At 37.3% G+C, this 21550-nt stretch overlaps 1 protein-coding gene across 3 annotated transcripts in view; it reads left to right on the plus strand.

The window, feature by feature from the left end:
- Positions 1-1106: 1106 nt before the first annotated feature.
- irf3 (interferon regulatory factor 3) overlaps positions 1107-21550 on the plus strand; it is a 30808-nt gene continuing 10364 nt past the window's right edge. The window contains exons 1-10 of one of the 3 annotated variants that reach the window (XM_079845464.1): positions 1107-1314; positions 1611-1829; positions 9505-9682; positions 9769-9794; positions 9927-9969; positions 10090-10152; positions 12491-12769; positions 14678-14777; positions 14879-15144; positions 18092-18213. In XM_079845464.1, coding sequence (XP_079701590.1) covers positions 1665-1829; positions 9505-9682; positions 9769-9794; positions 9927-9969; positions 10090-10152; positions 12491-12769; positions 14678-14777; positions 14879-15144; positions 18092-18213 — 1242 coding nt within the window. In that variant the 5' untranslated portion in view covers positions 1107-1314; positions 1611-1664. The remainder of the gene's footprint in view (positions 1315-1610; positions 1830-9504; positions 9683-9768; positions 9795-9926; positions 9970-10089; positions 10153-12490; positions 12770-14677; positions 14778-14878; positions 15145-18091; positions 18214-21550) is intronic. The other 2 variants (XM_079845465.1, XM_079845466.1) reach the window with 2 other exon arrangements.

Below are 21550 nucleotides of genomic sequence, written 5' to 3' on the forward strand. Positions count from 1 at the left end.
TTGTATGATTCTCAACTATGTTATGAAAGAATGATTTGAAATACTGTTTTACTTTATACAATATGTGTGTAAATGTGATAAACGGGTATTCCCTATCCATACAATGTAGCTATCTATACATTGCATCTAATTTGCATATTAATGTGTTCTTGGGTCAACATTTAATGAAAAAAGTGTAATGGGAGTAATAACTTGGCAAAATCTTCATAAGAATATTGATATAATTTTTTCTTCTTTCCCTATTCACTTGTCTCCCCAAAATGTTTGATAAACATGGTTTAGTTTAAAGGGATAGGTCACCCAAAAATCAAATTTCTGTCATTTATTCGCCCTCAAGTTGTTCCAAACTGGTATGAATTTTTTCTCTTCTTCTGCTGAACACAAAAGAAGATATTTTGAAGAATATAGGGAACTAAACAGTTGATGGACCCCCCCCCCCCCCCCCCCATGGACTTCCTTAGAAGGGAAAAAATACTATGGAAGTCAATGGGGTCTATCAATTGTTTGGTTACAGACATTCTTCAAAATATCATCTTTTGTGTTCAGCAGAACAAAGAAATTCGTACAAGTTTGGAAAAACTTGAGGGCGAGTAGATGACAGAATTTTTGGGTGAGCTAACCCTTTAAGTCCTAGTGTTTTCTACATATAAAATCGACAGAAAGTCATTTTCTGATTTGAAACCTCAGATGTGTTTTTTACGACGACCAATTTGAAAATGTGTCATACTAATTAAATTATAATTACAAAAACAAAATCATATTTCCTCAAGAGTGCTAAATCCCGATCATTCAGTCAATGCCACTCATTTTTAGAGACATTTTTTAGAGGAGTCGTCATGGTAAAACCCATTGGTCAAACATTTGGTATTTCTGAAAAACCCTGAATGTGCCTGAAACCTGTGACACGTACGGTCTCAGACAAATTCGCTGAAATATAATGTCCACTCCAGAGGACAGTCTGGATCTAAGGAGGGTGTATCTAAAAATGTCGTTATTGATTTTCACGTTGTTCAAACCTATTGTGTTAATACTAATATCAAACAGACCAAATGACAGATAATGGGCCGTCTACGCCATCTAGTGGTCATCTGGGGTAAAACGCCTACGCGACGTGTTCGATGACGTCAAAAATGGGAAATCGAAACTGACATGGATTTCCCGAGTAATGTTTAACACCTGATCTAAAGGCGCTGTCTGTTGAATAAAGTCCGATATCAACGCAGAACTGACAAGCAAACCTGTCTCCTAGTCCTGACATCTGAAGAGTTCGGTGGAAAACACAAGAGGCCGCAGGACGCACTGTCGATGCACACGGTAAGGGACCAAAGCCATGGTGTTTTTATTTTCAGACTTGTGTTGCTGTTAGTGACTCCTGAGACCACATTATTTACTATGCATTGTCTTCCTAATATATGTCATGTTTAGAATTAAAATGTCCACGGCGATATACAAGAAAATGTTTACTGGTGACGTTGGAAGAAAGATGTTTTAGGTTTTACTGTATGGGGTGTGCTATTTTATTTATTAGATAATATTTTTAAATAAAAGTGTGCTCTGGATTTGTAAGCGTTTGTGACACTTTAGCATGATTTGCTGTTCTGTTTGTGCAGGTTCATTGATGGTTTGGTTTGGTGTGGTGTGTTGTATCGTTTGTTTGCATCATCATGGCCCAAACAAAACCACTCTTTGTGCCCTGGCTGGGCCAACAAATCCAAAGTGGAATTTATCCTGGAGTGTGTTGGACCAATAAAGAACTTCAGCAGTTTAGCATTCCCTGGAAGCATGCTTTGAGACAGGACTCCAACAGGGATGATGTCCTCATATTCAAGGTGAAAATAAGTGGCATTTGTTGTCATTAGTAACGTTTTTGCACCATGGTGCCTAATTATTATCATATGTATATGTTTCATGGTGTTTACATGGTACTCCAAGATACTTCAAATAATTTAATGCTGATAATACCATAGTAACACAATGGCACTTTTAGTTTTATTGAAAGTGCATTAGAACTATTATAATAATTTAGGGAACACTTTACAATAAGGTTCATTAGTTAACATGAACTAATTATGAACTGCACTTATAAAGCATTTATTTATCTTTGTTCATGTTAATTTCAACATTTACTAATGCATTATTAAAATCTTGTTAACATTAGTTAATGCACTGTGAACTAACATGACTAAACCATGAACAGCTGGACTTTTATTAACTAACATTAACAAAGATGAACTAATGCTGAAGAGAGGTGTTGTTCATGGTTAGTTCATGTTAACTAATACAACCTTATTGTAAAGTGTTACCATAATTTATTATAATGAAATAACAGCGGATTACTTTTATGCAGTTAATGCATCATAGAAGTACCTTGTAGTACCATTATTTATAATGTACCAGTACTGGATATAATATATACCATGGTAATATTATATACAGTCCTGGGTAGTAACTGATTAATAATCTAGATTATGTAATCAGATTCCAAAAATGAAGTACTTGTAATTAGATTATATTACGTTTTAAAATATTCATAATCAGACGACAGTTGCATTTTAAATGATTACATATTATTCACACAATGGCAGTAAATCATTCATAAATTATTGATTCTCTTCTTTTTCATCTTTTACATTTTCCTTTATAAAAAAAGCCTACTGCTTTCAGAAGGTCTTCTAGTTCGGTCACTAGTCAGGTGGCGGAAATTACATGGAACATTGAGAAGCCACAAAGCATTTGAGCAATGAATTTATAAAAATATCACTTTTAAGAGTATTTTCTCAGCATTGCAATATTGCATATCGAATCTACTCTTAGTGAACACATCAATTTATTATTTGAATTATCACTCAGTAGGTCATTGAACCATGTATTGCTATACCTTTGGAAGATAGTTTTTCATTAAACTCACAAAACCCTTGCAGTTCCTTCACAACCCCCAGTTTGGCAAACCCTAACGTAATGAAATATTTCATGCACTTCATGTTGTTGATAACAAAGAATGGAATATTTTTTCTTTCTCTTTGTATTTTTATATTAATATGGTAAAAGATTATCCAATGCAAAAGTTTCTTTAAGAAGTTCCAATCAACTAAAAAGTTGTTCGGAATCTGCCTGGAAGAGGATGTGTGTCTATATTGTTATAATGCAAGGCGAGGAGGAAAGTTTGAGTGGCCAAACGTTCTCCTAGAATCACAGATGGAGAATCGCAGAGATTAGTTGAGCCTTGGGGTCAGAAACAACCCCTACATCACATGTTGTTTGGAAGGGCTTCAAGCTAATTCCTCCAACTTCAGCATATTCAGTGTTCAGACACGACTGGACCTTCAAATGGGACCTGGTACTGTGGTCAGAAAAATTTTTTTTTTGGCAGCAAACCCACCGGATTTGGTGCACACAGGAATACAAAATTCCCCATGCCCACAGTTAAATATCCCGCTGGATTTTTATTGTTGTGGGACTATTTTTTTTGCTTGAGGTCCTGGACTTCTAGTGTTCAGATACATGGAAATCTTATAATAGGCCGTGGTTGGATCTTCCATCAGAAAAACGATCCAAAACAAACATCAAAATCAAAAATAGGTCACTGACCAGCACAAAATGAAGCTTCTGCCATGACATGACCGTCCCAGTTCCCTGACCTGAACCCTTTGTTGGTTCAGGTCAGGGAACCAGGTTGTTAAGTCTGTACAACCAGGTCATGTTTTTAAGTCTGACGTCACGCGGCAGCGCTTTCGGGTCCAAGCGCTCCATCTCATACCACAAGAAAAACAACAAACGGTGCTAATATACATTTACATTTATGCATTTGGCAGACGCTTTTATCCAAAGCGACTTACATTGCATTCAAGGTACACATTTTACATTTTTTTTGTCAGTTCTTGCTTTCCCTGGGAATCGAACCCCTGACCTTGGCATTGTTAGCGCCATGCTCTACTGTTTGAGCTATAGGAAAGCTATAGCACACACACAATGTGGTGTAATACTACAAAAAAACCTTTATCTCCATACCAAAATTCCAGATGGCCAGACAGTGATTCATTTTTTATAAATCTTTAAAATATTAATGTCTGCGACGCTGTGAGCACAGAGACTGTTGTGTAGACCAAGGTTATTATAGTTTTGTTTTTTTAATTAGTTTTTATTTTATCATCGTTTTCAATTTTGCTATGAATTTCAGTTTAGTTTTAGTTCGTTTTATAAATAGTTTTTCTAGTTTTTCTAGTTTTAGTTTAGTTTTTATTTTGTAAACACATTTCTATTTAGTTTTTATATATTTCGTTTCAGTTTCAGGTTTAGTAATTATAGTTTAGCAGAGTTACCAGAACGAAGTGTAGCGACCAAATCAAGATTTTGAATTTCAGCAAAGTTATGCAGAGATCTTAATAATAAAAATAAAATAATGGAATAAAGATTGTTTTATTTAATGCCATGTCAGCATCTAAGGCTATATTCATGGCAAAAATGTAATTACAAAAATACAAATATCATATAAATTCAATAAAACCAAGCAAACAAACACAAGTCATATTATACAAGATTTTTGTTTTTTTTTACATTTACATTTTACATTTTACATTTACATTTAGTCATTTAGCAGACGCTTTTATCCAAAGCGACTTACAAATGAGAGCAATAGAAGCAACTAGAACGGTCAAGGGCTACAGTATGCAAGTGCTGTAACAAGTCTCAGTTAATCTAACACAGAACACACGACAATTTTTTTTTTTTAATTAATTTTTTTTTTAAATAAATTAGACAGACAGAAAATGAATCGAATGGAATGTTAAGTGCTATTCTTGATTGGTTAGGTGCTGCTGGAAAAGACGTGTCTTTAGCCGTTTTTTGAAAATGGCTACAGACTCGGCGGCTCGAATTGAGATAGGCAGGTCATTCCACCAGGTGGGGGCAGTCCAGGAAAAGGTCCGTGAGAGTGATTTCATGCCTCTTTGGTATGGCACTACAAGGCGTCGTTCACTGGCAGACCGTAAGCTCCTGGAGGGTGTGTAAGTCTGAACAAGCGAGTTTAGGTATATTGGTGCAGAGCCAGTGGTTGCTTTGAAGGCGAGCACCAGTGACTTGAATTTGATGCGAGCAGCTATTGGCAGCCAGTGGAGACTGATGAAGAGAGGCGTGACGTGCGCTCTCTTCGGCTCGTTAAAGACCACCCTTGCCGCTGCATTCTGGATCAGTTGCAAGGGTTTGATAGTGCATGCCGGAAGGCCCGCTAGAAGAGCATTACAGTAGTCCAGTCTGGAGAGAACAAGAGCTTGGACCAGGAGTTGTGTGGCCTGCTCTGATAGGAAGGGTCTAATCTTCCTAATGTTGTAAATCCAAAACCTTTTCATGCATAATCTTACTAAATAACTCGTTAACTGAAATAACTTGATAAAAGAGCATTCTTGTTTTAATCCAGGACAGTCCAACAAAATATGTTTAACGTAGAGGGGAATCTACAAAACATGCATAAAGTTGGGTCTTCACCTTTAAGAGTCAAACTATGACCTATACGACAAACAATGGTCTGAGATTGAACAAAGAACCAAATAAATGCAATGTAAAAATATAAAAGTAAAAATGATCAATTCCAGACAATCTCATTAAAGATGAAATATTATTAAACAATTAAAAGCTTATTTTAATTTCTTTAGTAGTACAATGTAGGCTAGCAGTGTGACCACAGCTAAAGTCATCTGACTACAGCCACCACAAACTGTTATGAAGACTGTGATTTAAATAAGTGTGTGTGTGTGTGTGTGTGTCTTGGAATTCCCTACGTTGTGGGGAAATGTCTCCACAAGGATAATAATATTATTATTAGTAAATGATTTGTAAAAACAATGATAACACCTTTGAGCCTGTCAATATTATGCGAACATGAAATCTCAAACACACAGTAGCACTTGCTACTATAGTTTCTGTTGCACCTGCGTCTCTCGTCACGTATGAAACGGCGTTCTAAAAGCAGTGAGTTTAAGTTCAACGTGAGTCTCGTTACCTTGTGTCATTTCCCATTTCACTGTCACGAACGCATTCTTTGTGAACAGCCGTTTAGGACTAGCGATGTGTTCACTGCACGCGTCGCGTCACAGGACAGCGGTTAATCTCCTCAGCTCACTTCACGCGCAGTAGCGCCATATACAGACATTCCCTCAACCGCCACAGGTCAGATTTTCCGCCACAGTAAAGAAAGCTTATTAATTACAAAAACGAATATTTATTATTTTATTTCAGTTACTTTTTCAGTAAGAGTTGTTAGTTTAGTTTAGTTTTAGTTTTTCATTTATGATGTTTTTATTTCATTTCAGTTTACGAAAAAACCTTGACCAATTTTTAACCAATAGTTTTAGTCTTAGTTTCAGTTTTCGTTTACGAAAATAACCTTGGTGTAGACTGTAAGTATTTAAAATGTTTGATGTTTAAAATGAATAAATAGCGCTCATAAACGGCCGTCGATGGCATTCTCAAGTGAAAACGAGTTGAGGTTTGGAACCAGAAACGGCGTTCCTTACGTCACGACGGATAGAAAATGAGTGATGAACTGAAGAGAAGAAGCACCAACATGGATCTGGAGAGATTCTGTATGGAGGAATGGTCTCTGATCTCATGTCAGGTGTTCTCCAAACTCATCAGGCATTATCGGAGACGACTCAGAGCTGTTATCTTGGCAAAAAGTATTTAATAAAAGGGTGCTAATAATTAGGGCTGTGCTATATTGAAGAAAAATGCGATATGCGATATCCTTGTTAAATAATGCGATATGCGATATGCGATACGATATTGCTTTAAGTGTGTAAAATCTATTTCTTTCCCCAACTGATATCTTTCACTTAAAGCTACACTGTGTAACTATTTTAGTTTATTCTTAGCTAAAAACACTTAGTTCTTTCAAAAATAAATGTGCTCATTAATGTATATTTACTTCCTTCAAGTAATAAAGTATTCTCGCCATGCCATTGAAAATACATACGGGTAATGGGTTCGAATGCGGGTCGCCATGTTGCCCCTCCATCTTGAAAGCACATTAGCCAAAGAGGGACATACCCGTAAATTCAAACTTCGCCTTTCGCGTTTTAACACTCGATGGCACCATGTCGAATGTGGACGAGGTCGAACTGGAAGCCATGTTAATCTTGAACTAAATCGGCCACCGTAGGAGTTGAAACGAAATCGGAATTGAGAGGAACAGAAACTATTATTCACTGGATGGTCATATACCTTTCCACCGCTAGATGGGGGAAAATATCACAGTGTAGCTTTAAAGCATAACCGACTTTTTGTTTACATGAATACTCATCAAGACAGCCATTTTGACCCAACTGTGTGTGTATTTTGACAGTTCGAGTGTGTAACAAGACACGGAAAAAAGAACTGCTTGTGCGCACGTTTCGGTGTGTGTGTCAGACAGCACAAGACTGCAAGAAGTTGTTTTTCGCAAGTTATTGCGTTTAATAACTCTTTTTTTTTACGTCAAGCAAGTCACATAAGTAACCGTCATGTGCTCAGTCTATTCTCTGCTATATGCATCAACCTAAAACGTACACTTTTCACAATGTTGAAGTAGCTTATTAAAATCATTCAGATATTGCGTGCCCTTGCGATATGCATATTGCGATATGTGCATTCGCGATATTTCGATATATTGCGCAGCCCTATTAATAACTGTGTCCAATGTGTTTTGGAGAAAAACATTTTTATAAATAGATTTTGTCATTAAAAAAAAAAAGGTGCATTTTTGGAATAAAAGATCAAAAGGATTAACAATGCAGATACATTTTTACAGGCTTCTTTGTTTAATATATTTTACAAGGGGGGCAATAATTCTGACCACAACTGTAATTACACTGTAACAGTGACAAGTGTAACCGTGGCCTTTTATTTAATCAGTTTGCCCCATTCTGCAGTGGATTATCAGTGAATCCCAGTTGTCTCCGATTAAAATTTGTAAAACTATCCGGTGTAAAGTCACTGCAGAGGCGGGTGTTGGTCCTCAGCTCTCCATCAAGGTAGCTGTTCACAAAATTAATCTGAGAGTAACTCGCAATCGAACTGATGCGAATGTGCTCTAGTTATGATCGTGTTTGGGGAGGAGCCAGGCTCAGTGGCTCCAATGCGTCATCGAGCCACCGTTTTAGCCCCGCCCAAAAAAATCCTGAAACGGTCTAACCAGTGTTAATTTCGTTGACTCATAATTTTCGCCAACAACCTTTTTTCACTGACGGAAATGAGATGATAACTAAATAAAAACTAGTGTTGGATGAAAAAAAATATGACGAAAACTTACTGTCATTTTCGTCAACAAATAAAAACGAGACGAAAATGTTAGGGAGGGACGATTAGGGAAGAGATCCAGTCAGAACTGATGTCCTGTGTATAAGATGCGCACATTTGATTTGAACGTGCTGATCTAACCGCTGGAAAACACGGCGCTGTTGCACTTCTACAGGCTCACGCAACCCCAGAGCGGCTCACAATCAATGAATAGCGCACATTTATGCCAGGCAATTGCTTATGAACTAATGCTGATGAATAATGACACTGTTTACTTTACCATGTTTATGTAGTAATATGTTTTAGATGGTTGTAACAACGCATATTTTAGCTCCCTCATCTGAACTTGAAGCATTCTGCAACTGCAAAGGGGCAGACATTTCAAAATAAGAGTCAATGTGTGTTTCGAGCTTGTTTATAATTAAGTCACGCATCACGCATATATTCGCTTTTGCTTACACAATAAACTATATTTAATTTCATTCCCATTTAATTAATAGTCAAGAGAAAAGACCAGTATTTGAAACATATTCAATAAAGTATAAGGGTTATAATAGTTCACTAAAATCATTAATTCGTTTTTTTAAAAATCATTAAAAAAACTTATTTGAAGCTTTAGCTTAACCTGACATGCCCTACTAACTAAAACAGAAGTACAAAAGTTATCAAACAATATAGATTTTTTTTTAAAACAAAAAAGTTAATTGAGCTCTCTTTTGTGTATTTTTAATGTCAAAAACAAAATGATGTCAAAATGTCAGTTCAAGTGACAGTCGGTTATGTAATGCTTAAATACTTAATGTATTACAATTGAACTAAACTCATTCGATTTTAGGAGACTAAATCTACTGTAGATTTAGTCGACAAAAATCTTATGATATTTAGTCGACTAAAACTAGACTTAAACTAAAAACAATTCAGGTGACTCAAATATGACTAAAACTAAATGGCATTTTAGTCAAAAGGCTACGACTAAAACTATATCAAAATATGCTGTCAAAATTAACACTGGGTCTAACTCCACAATTCCGTACTACACAGTTCACAGTCTTTGTAACGTGTTTCAGCAATACATTTATAATGTGTTTAGAAACAAATCTCAGAATTGCCTTTAAGCTTTGAAGTACGCTTTTAATACCTTTAAGCACGTCTCTTTTCACAAGAGGACTGTCATTTGTATTTTTTTGTAGGAGTACTTTTCTTCTAAGATCTGTAACGTTATTATGGTCTTGTCAGGCATGGGCTCAGACGAGCGCTTCTGGAGATGGCAGGATAAACGGAGACCACTCTGTTTGGAAGAGAAACTTCCGTAGCGCTCTTCGTGCTAAAGGCTTCAGGATGATATTTGACAACAAGAATGATGCCGCTAATCCACATAAAGTGTATCAGTTTCCATCTCATTCTCCTTCTGCAGGTAAGAAACGTTTCACTTTTGGTTGATGTCATTTAAGACGATTTGTTACAAACCTAGTATTTGTTTTCTATCCTCACCCCCTTCAGGATCGGAAGGGTCTCAAGAGACTGATGTGAGTATCTGTTGAATCACGTTTATTCTGTGCTTGTCTGGTTTAAGCACACTCAAATAGCCTGTGGCGTCAGACACCACACACACACCCACACACACACACTGACTTGGCAAATTTGTTTTCCATTGTTAGTTCTCTCCAGAACTATATTTGGAGGAGGAAAACGTCTTCTCTAGTAAGTATTTTTAATATAACCAGCCATGCATTTATCACTCAGGTAGGTCTTGAATCGTGATGACACCATGTTTTACTTTTATATCTCCTTTATCTACTCTGATCTTTTCTTTCTTAACAGACCCACAGCAAGTTTTGGAGGGAGAATTCACTGGACTAAACCTTAAGGAAAGTCCTTCACAAGGTAGATGGAAAAGATTTTAGGAGGTTGTAGTACAAAGCACAATAAGATGTGAATTAGCTTTATAGTTTGATTACCTATTTTTAGGCATTTAAGTCTATATGATTGGAGGATACTATTTTATACAGTACTTAAAAATAGTAAAACACAGTAAAACCGTAATGTGAAATTTTAGGGTAATTTAAAATATATATTACTATTTTGAATGTAAAATATTCTGTGTACTTGCATTAAAAGTGTACTTGCATTAAGTGTGTTCAGTCATAAAAGTATACTTTCTTTAAGCACACTTAAAGGCTTAGTTCACCCAAAAATGAAATTTAGCCCATGAATTACTCACCCTCAAGCCATCCTAGGTGTATATGACATTCTTCTTTCAGACGAATACAATCGGAGTTATATTTAAAAATGTCCTGGCTCTTTCAAGCTTTATAATGGCAGTGAATGGCAGCCCAAAATTTGAATCTCAAAAAAGTGCATCCATTTATTATAAAAGTGCTCCACACGGCTAAGGGGGGTTAATAAAGGCCTTCTGAAGCAAATCGATGGGTTTGTGTAAGAAAAATATCCATATTTAAAACTTTATAAAGTCAAATATCTAACTTCCGGCAGACCAACTTCTGTATTCAACTTACAGAAAAACAAGCGTTACTGGCGTAACTATGACGCATAAGCATTTTGAACTGCGAGAGGCATTACTCTTTCAACGTAAGTTGAATACGGGATGCGGTTTGGAGGAAGCTAGGTATTTTACTTTACAAAGTTTTAAATATGGATATTTTTCTTACACAAACCCATCGATCATGGGCGTCGGAAGTAAAAAAAATGTGTGTGGGTCCTCTCTCAGAAAATTTTTACTGGAGTAGATGGCATTTATATAAAGTACAAATATATTGCCTTGTTTACTAAACGTCTGGTTGGGCCAGACAAAATTACGAAGATCAATGGGTTATTGAAAGCGGCAATAGAGTAGGGGTAAAACACATGGCATGAAGTTTTGACGCAAATCGACCAGAGGTTTGAATCCGCCTTTTGCCGAACTCTACTCCCTTTTCCCATCACATACAGATGGGAAAGGCATTTATTTTCAATAAAAATTACGAAAATATTAATATGAAGCGTCTAACGTGTTTAATAATAACGTGTTTATCGGTTAGGGTCGAAGTAAACAGACATGCGCTGAATTCAGGCCCGGTTCTATGCTTATTTTTCTTATATTATTAACTATAATTATTTATAACATTTTATAACACACCTACATGACATTGTTTACTTTTTTACTTGTCTCGTGTTATAATTTGGAAAGAAAACAGAATGGAAGCCTCTACTGCAATGAATGCAACTTTAATTGCGTGGAAAGGGGCAATTAATTGGAACACAGAAGGTGTTTTTTCATTCCATTGCGCTACTTTTCTATCGTTTTTTAATGTAAACATCGCCTACTGTTGTGCTCGCATCTCGTTTCCATACTTTTGCAGTGTTGTGCATGACGCAGCTTTATAAATGCGGCAAAAGTTAAAATAACCTTTAAAAAGCTTATCTCTAGACCTGCGTCTCGCGTTTTAACTGCAAAAACGCTTCCTGTGTGGATGACCCTAAACTGCTATACAAGATATAAAGTATTCTTAATTAGAATCTTCCATTTTAATGCTCCGTTTCAAAACAGTTGAAATTACAAATAATTGCCTACTCCGAGCGCTCCACACAATATATTTGATTATTCTATTTGGATGCTTAAAATTCATCGGGTGAAAGCACATTTTAAACAGCTTACGGTACATGTAAGTTAATCGCCGTTCTAAACTAATGCACTGCTGCGCATGCACATAAAGTATCACGCGCAGATAGAAACATTCAGTAGTGCAGAAATGTATTGACAACATTTGTCTGTGATTTATCAATAAAATAGCTTAGAAACTGAAAAGTTCTAGCATATGTTTCTTATTAAATTAAACCGCAGCTTCACTATTGCTCTCTCAGTAATGCATTTATATAAATGTAATCTTACTGTGCTACTTTATCTGAGAGAAATATAACGACCCAAAGACAAAAAAACAGATAAAAATACACTGTTATGTAGGAGCAATAGCTGTGTCACATGCCATAGATGTTCGAGTCTAAGCTCCAGGCTTATTTGGTCATTAATGACCTCATCAGCGACTAGTCGACTTCAACTCTCGGGGAGTGAGCTTTACATGCACAACTCTTACTGGTCTAATATCGCTGTTCTTACTGTATTTTGATCAAATAAATGCAGCCTTGGTGAGCATAAGAGACATCTTCCAAGAACTTTTGACCGGTAGTGTGCGTACATTTTAAAATACATGTATTTTTGTTTCAGTCCATGAAGTTTGGAATCAAGATCAGTTATATTTGGGACTTGAGGAACAAGTACTCTTCCAAAAAATGAGTCCATGTTCAGAAACCCAGTTAACTGAGATGGCCCGTTTTCAAGCAGTGGACACTCATGGAGCCTTCTCTTCAGCTGGGGGTGCTGTTGGTGGTTTGGGGCAGATTTCACCTACTCAGGCGGCGACGGCTGTGAATCATCATTCTCCAGCAGATCAGCCTGCGGCGTGTCCACCAGATGGTGAAGGGGGCATTCCTGAACCAAAACTGGGTAGGTAGAACCCAAGATTATCACATATTCATACACAGGGTTTCCGCGGGTCTTAAAGTCTTAATTTGACCTTCCACAATTTGAGGCCTTAAAAATGTCTTAAATTGGAGCAGAAAGTCTTAAACTCAATATCATGGTATTAAATTAGGGCCCCGTGATTTGTGTGGTGCATGGGCAGAACCGCAGAATCCATTCATAATAATGGAATAAAAGTAAAAGTAGGAATTTGAGAAAAAATTAAACTATTTCATAAGGTGCTGAAAATGCTTTTTGATTAATACAATTTAATTTAACCATTAAACTCAAAGAACCCTGATAAGGGTCCGGAATGACTCGTCATCAAGTATATACTTAAAATTAAAGTATATTAACCTCATGTGTGGTACCATTTGAAAGCTTAGAATGTCCAGTGTCTGGAGATATGCATCAATTTGGCATTTGTTTTACAAAAAGTAACTTATTTACACTAAATGGGACCATTTTTGGGGATTTCCGCCTGGATTTGGCCTACCCAAATCTAAAGTCTCCCCATACCCATATACAGTGGTATAAATGCAATATCCCGGTGTCATTTTACAGAAAACCCTTTGAAATTATATAAAACACTGCTCAAAGTGATAAATATTTTAGTATTAAATATTATGTTGTCTGTGAAACAAACAAAAAAACAGGCGCTTTTTGAACATTTTCATTTTTGAAAGTGTATATCTCAGGCCCTGTGTGCTCTAGCACCCTGCAGACAGTTTTGGTTGTTTCCAGAATATATCAGCAAACACTGGAAAAAATCATTTTGTGACACTGGGATATTGCATTTATACCACTGTATATGGGGAGACTTTAGATTTGGGTGGGCGGAAATTACATTAAAAAAAGGTAATATTCCCCCCCTTCAGATCCATTTGAATAAATACTGCATATATGATAGACAAAAATCTTTTTTCCAGTATTTGCTGCCATCTGAAACAGCCAAAACTGTCTGCAGGGTGCTAGAACACACAGGGTCTGGGTTATACAATTTCAAAAATGAATTTATAACCACAAAATAATAATATTACAGCTCAGACAAAATATTATTAAATATTTATCACTTTTAGCAGTGTTTTGTAACTTCAAAGGGTTTCCTGTAAAATGACACCAAAATTGTGTATTTAGACCACTGTGTGTGGGTATGGGATGCTTTAGATTTGGTGTAGGCCAAATCCAGGTGGAAATTACCCAAAATGGTCCCAGAGCTTTGAAGGTTAAAACAGAGCCCAGAAAATTAAACATAACAAACTAAAAAAAATTTAATTGAATTGCAAGATCAAATTACATGAACTGCAAAAAAAAAAAAAAAAATTATATTTTTGTTTTCCAGTACAAATATCCAAACATCCTTAAATCAAAATACATTTACTTGAGATGCAAAATGAAGAAATTAAGTCTTATTGTCTGAGAAATGGAACAAAATTAAGTGAGTTTATGCTTAAAACATGAAGCATCTGACATCGGGTATGAAAATATACTTCCATTTGAATGGATTGAGTTGATTTTTATGAACCCATTGGCAGATATTTGTTTTAATTTTAATCATAAAATCATTTGTTTCTTTTAATAATAAAATCACTTTCACAATATTTCTTATCTCAAACTTTGTTATTCTTTTGTAAAAAAGTTCAAATGTTATGGAGATCTGTTGGAAATTGTATTGTCAAACTTTGAAGTGTTGTTAATACAACTCATCGTGTGCTTCCTAGACATTTACATTTAGAGAACATATTGACCTGTTATGTTCCCTTCAATTTATTTCTTACAATTTTATTAAACGGTCTTAAATTCACCCTCATTAACCCTGCAGAAACCCTGATAAAGTTACTGGTGTTTGATTATTCACACAGCTTTATTTCTATTCATTCATTTCCTTCACAGAGACATATTTCCGGATTAAGGTTTATTACAAAGGGAAGATGGTGTTGGAACAGTTGGTGGAGAATGACGCTGGATTCAGACTGATGTATCAGGGAAACATGTTGGTTTTTTTGTATTTAATTTCCTAATCTTGGAATAAGCACCATTGGATCATGTTTCATATTGATGAATACTTAACAGTCTACCCCTTTACTCCTACAGGGACGAGCCCAGTGCTGATCTACCAGTGGTGAGGCTACCTCGTCCAGAAGATATCCTGGATCAGATCCAGGCCAGGCTTACCAATGAAATTCTGGATAATCTGGGCGGTCTGGAGATCAGGAGATTGAATGGTGTGGTTTTGGGCCAACGCTGGGGATCCAGCAGGATCTACTGGGGTCCGTGCAAACATGAAAAAAGCCAAACAGCCAGAGAGCTCTCCAAAAACAAACCTGATCCCATCTTCTACTTCAAAGAATATATAACAGGTGAATTATATTATGCCATTTACACACTGCACGATTTTAGCCCCGATTTTCATTTGCCGAGAGTTTTGTGGAAATCGCTGAAAAATTGTCCGGGACTCAACTGGGACTGAGTGGCAAAAATGCTGCTGCATGACTGGATATATTAGGGGAAACTTCCTTACAACTTACCAAAGTTCCAGTGATCCATGGATATTGACATGCAGTCAGGAATCACGTTTCCGGACATTGATATGAGCCTGATTGCGACGCCGGGGAAATACATAAAGCAAATTTGCCTGTGAACGCTTCTATAAATAGCGGATATAAATACATTATAGGAAGGGCTAAATCTGGGTGATCACTTATATCAATGTTATATATCAATGTTTCATATCGTCTAGCCCTATAGATTTTGTCTGTGTTTATTTAAATACATCCAAATATGCAGAATATAAGATGACAAATATTTCATTGATGAGTTGTCAATACAATATATAAATGGGGTGATTTTACCCTACAATTCAACATATTGACACAAAATGATAACTATAAAAACGCGTTCTGAGAGAAGCGCGCAATGTGTCGCTGATGCCTGTGAAATATTTAGCATGTCTGCGACTCAGAGTCCTGCCATGTGAAATGTGTTTTGACTGGAAATGACGTCGGCGATGACCGATGAGAGGGCAAGATATGCTGATGTTCTGTCATAGACCTGCAACAGAACATCAGCAAACATGGCTTCTGCAAGCAACCACTCTCTCCTTCATATTCTTTTTTTCCTCTTTTTCACTGCAAATCACCCCACAGACAACTTGGATTGCAAGAAATCCAGTAAAGATCAGGCATGAGACAGGAGTTTGCATGCATAATGTTAATTTCCTGTATCACTTTTTGCGTGTTTGGTTGTGAAACATAGTTTGTTCTCCGGACAGAGTTGTCGGTGATTCTTCCTATTGAAATATTGTGGCTAATTAGGAAGATAATTTACTATATCTCTTTACATAAATACTATTTTCTACTTAAAACTATAATTTCGTTATTTTTACTAACCCAAATAATGACTCATCCTCTAGGTTGCACGTGAGGGGGAAAAAATAGCTTCCTTCCACTTAAGAGTTGAGCTCTTTTTATTTTAATATATCTCTTTACATAAATACTATTTTCTACTTAAAAAAAAAAAATTTAGTTATTTTACTAACCCAGTGTTTTGTATGTGAATGCTGTTTCACATGAATATTACCACAGGAGTGAAGCACAAAGCTTTGTTTAGCCTAGAACGGAAATAATGGTCAGATAGCACTTCTTTATTCTGTTTTGCGATCTGGTCACTCGATTTTCCGTGAATTTTAACAATAGGCCTAGTCCATTTTATCCCAATGGACATGGACATCTCGTTTCTTTTCCCAAATCTTCACTCACGTCGGACCCATTTTCGCAGGGGATTATAGCCTAAACGTTTCTTCCTTTCGTTTGCTTATAATTAAGTCTATTATAACTATTCACATCCTTTACTGTGGTAAAGTATAAAAAACACTGTAGGACGAATACCTTTTTACTTCAAATTTGATTTAACACAGATTGTTCTTGTTATTAGACTTGGTAAGGCGCGTCAAGTTTTGTTTATTTGAATAGCGCATTTCACACACACACACACACACACCCCAGTGATTTTAGTTTTGTTTTCTCTGGCAGTGAATAATCAAATATTGCCTAAATGTCTTGACCCTGTGGAAGATAAAATCCGCTCTTCAGAACTTTTAAAACAAGTGTTGCTTTGCAACATCAGGAGAAAACATGAAGACTAAGATATTCGAAAGGTGTCTATCCAGCTTGAGTCCCACATTCCTCTCAAAGCGCAGAGAGGCATATGACGCATCTTTGCGGGGAAATAGTATGAATCAAATATTTTTCTAACTAATATTTAATTTTCTTATATTCTTTAGGTAACCATTATTTACTGAAAATCGTTTAAATGTTTTATAGGCTGTAGTGTGTTGTTTCACTGACAGAAGTGCTAAAATAAACACGCATGCTTATGGAGGTTTCAGCCTCAAATTATTTCAAAATGTAGGCTATATCTGGCATAGACTACAGTATTTAAAATAGCATATGCATTAGTTACATTCTCAATTTAATTTACAGAGCAATCCCTGCTAAGTTTTTAGTTTAACTAATACTATAGAAGAGGATTAGTGTGTGTCGCACTCACAACAGACTCGCAACGGGGGCGTGGCATCACGATGGGCGATGATATCGTCCATCGGCACAACCCTACGGCTGGCTGGCATATTCAATTGTTTTCAATGGGAGTAAATTATCAGGGAATTTTCATTTTGAGGTGAACCAATCCTTTAAGACCTAATGCACGGATCCAATATACGGTTGTTGTCTTTCTTAAATATTTACGTTCCAAAACTGACTGTGTTCACCCAAGATGCGCATTTTGACAGAGTGTTATGTGTATTTGACTGTTTAAATGCAATAAGCCACAGAAAATAACTCAGTTTGGTACTCGTGAGCTGTTCGACAGATGGCTTTATGTGCAACAAAACGTCAAAGTATCGTCAAGTTATGTTTACCACAGGCTTTATTTTACTCATGAATTGAAAATCCCCATAGGAAAATCTCAATGGAACCAGCAGCGAATTAGACTTCCAGGTTTTTGTCATCCCTGCACCACTCTATACAAATTGTAATCACTACATTACATGATATGCTGAATATTAATCAGATTAATCACTATAATTGCCATGTTTTCTGAAAAAAGTCAGACGAGAAAATGTGGCAGGCGAATAAATCATTGAATAGACATTACAAAAAGTCAATTTATTATTTAATCATTATTTAAAATTCAATTAAATCATGTAAATGTTCAGGTATGGTTGATCTTTGGTGGCTGCAAATATTCAGGTGATTCTTCTTTATCCCTTGGTCATGTTCTGGATGTCTGATGATGTCATTCCATTAGGTCTGATGAACTTTATGGAGACGAACGGTGAATCTCCCTCTTACACCCTTTACTTCTTTCTGGGAGAGAAGTGGCCAGACCCCAAAATGAAACCGTGGGATAAGAAACTCATCATGATCGAGGTAAGGATTGGGCAAATCATTTAAAAAAACAATTTTTTATTTTTTTTATAGCAAGTAAAAGGCCTTTTTGTATAAAAATGTCCCGCTTTTTACTCTTAAATGTTTAATGATATTTTATATTGTTATTAATATTTCAAGATGAACTTACTAACTTACCCATACCACCACACCTGTCCCTAACTTTACCCTTAAACTTACAAATACCACCACACCTGTACCTACCTTTACCCTTAAACTTACAAATACCACCACACCTGTCCCTAACTTTACCCTTAAACTTACCCATACCACCTCACCTGTCCCTAACTTTACCCTTAAACTTACCCACACCACCTCACCTGTCCCTAACTTTACCCTTAAACTTACCCACACCACCTCACCTGTCCCTAACTTTACCCTTAAACTTACCCATACAACCACACCTGTCCCTAACTTTACCCTTAAACTTACCCACACCACCTCACCTGTCCCTAACTTTACCCTTAAAATTACAAATACCACCACACCTGTCCCTAACTTTACCCTTAAACTTACCCACACCACCTCACCTGTCCCTAACTTTACCCTTAAACTTACCCATACCACCTCACCTGTCCCTAACTTTACCCTTAAACTTAAAAAACCACCACACCTGTCCCTAACCTTACCCTTAAACTTACCCACACCACCACACCTGTCCCTAAATTTACCCTTAAACTTACCCATACCACTTCACCTGTCCCTAACTTTACCCTTAAACTTACCCATACCACCACACCTGTCCCTAACTTTACCCTTAAACTTACCCATACCACCTCACCTGTCCCTAACTTTACCCTTAAACTTACCCATACCACCACACCTGTCCCTAAATTTACCCTTAAACTTACCCATACCACCTCACCTGTCCCTAAATTTACCCTTAAACTTACCCATACCACCACACCTGTCCCTAAATTTACCCTTAAACTTACCCATACCACCTCACCTGTCCCGAACTTTACCCTTAATCTTACCCATACCACCACACCTGTCCCTAACTTTACCCTTAAACTTACCCATACCACCTCACCTGTCCCTAACTTTACCCTTAAACTTACCCATCCCACCACACCTGTCCCTAAATTTACCCTTAAACTTACCCATACCACCTCACCTGTCCCTAAATTTACCCTTAAACTTACCCATACCACCACACCTGTCCCTAAATTTACCCTTAAACTTACCCATACCACCTCACCTGTCCCGAACTTTACCCTTAAACTTACCCATACCACCACACCTGTCCCTAAATTTACCCTTAAACTTACCCATACCACCTCACCTGTCCCGAACTTTACCCTTAATCTTACCCATACCACCACACCTGTCCCTAACTTTACCCTTAAACTTACCCATACCACCTCACCTGTCCCTAACTTTACCCTTAAACTTACCCATCCCACCACACCTGTCCCTAACTTTACCCTTAAACTTACCCATACCACCACACCTGTCCCTAACTTTACCCTTAAACTTACCCATACCACCACACCTGTCCCTAACTTTACCCTTAAACTTACCCATACCACCACACCTGTCTTTAAACTTACTCATACCACCACACCTGTCCCTAACTTTACCCTGAAACTTACCCATACCACCACACCTGTCCCTAACTTTACCCTTAAACTTACAAATACCACCACACCTGTCCCTAACTTTACCCTTAAACTTACCCATACCACCACACCTGTCCCTAACTTTACACTTAAACTTACAAATCCCACCACACCTGTCCCTAACTTTACCCTTAAACTTACCCATACCACCACACCTGTCCCTAACTTTGCCCTTAAACTTACAAATACCAGCACACCTGTCCCTAACTTTACCCTTAAACTTACAAATACCAGCACACCTGTCACTAACTTTACCCTTAAACTTACCCACACCACCACACATGTCCCTAACTTTACCCTTAAATTTACCCATACCACCACACCTGTCCCTAACTTTACCCTTAAACTTACAAATACCAGCACACCTGTCACTAACTTTACCCTTAAACTTACCCATACCACCACACATGTCCCTAACTTTACCCTTAAACTTACCCATACCCCCACACCTCTCCCTAACTTTACCCTTAAACTTACCCATACCACTACACCTGTCCCTAACTTTACCCTTAAACTTACCCATACCACCACACATGTCCCTAACTTTACCCTTAAACTTACCCATACCACCACACCTGTCCCTAACTTTACCCTTAAACTTACCCATACCACCACACCTGTCCCTAAATTTACCCTTAAACTTACCCATACCACCTCACCTGTCCCTAAATTTACCCTTAAACTTACCCATACCACCACACCTGTCCCTAAATTTACCCTTAAGCTTACCCATACCACCTCACCTGTCCCGAACTTTACCCTTAATCTTACCCATACCACCACACCTGTCCCTAACTTTACCCTTAAACTTACCTATACCACCTAACCTGTCCCTAACTTTACCCTTAAACTTACCCATCCCACCACACCTGTCCCTAACTTTACCCTTAAACTTACCCATACCACCACACCTGTCCCTAACTTTACCCTTAAACTTACCCATACCACCACACCTGTCCCTAACTTTACCCTTAAACTTACCCATACCACCACACCTGTCTTTAAACTTACTCATACCACCACACCTGTCCCTAACTTTACCCTTAAACTTACCCATACCACCACACCTGTCCCTAACTTTACCCTTAAACTTACAAATACCACCACACCTGTCCCTAACTTTACCCTTAAACTTACCCATACCACCACACCTGTCCCTAACTTTACACTTAAACTTACAAATACCACCACACCTGTCCCTAACTTTGCCCTTAAACTTACAAATACCACCCCACCTGTCCCTAACTTTACCCTTAAACTTACAAATACCACCTCACCTGTCCCGAACTTTACACTTAAACTTACAAATACCACCACACCTGTCCCTAACTTTACCCTTAAACTTACCCATACCACCACACCTGTCCCTAACTTTACCCTTAAACTTACAAATACCAGCACACCTGTCCCTAACTTTACCCTTAAACTTACAAATACCAGCACACCTGTCCCTAACTTTACCCTTAAACTTACAAATACCAGCACACCTGTCACTAACTTTACCCTTAAACTTACCCACACCACCACACATGTCCCTAACTTTACCCTTAAATTTACCCATACCACCACACCTGTCCCTAACTTTACCCTTAAACTTACAAATACCAGCACACCTGTCACTAACTTTACCCTTAAACTTACCCATACCACCACACATGTCCCTAACTTTACCCTTAAACTTACCCATACCCCCACAC

The sequence above is a fragment of the Gobio gobio genome (assembly GCF_949357685.1).
Source record: "Gobio gobio genome assembly, chromosome: 20".
In the NCBI taxonomy this organism is placed as follows: Eukaryota; Metazoa; Chordata; class Actinopteri; order Cypriniformes; family Gobionidae; genus Gobio; species Gobio gobio.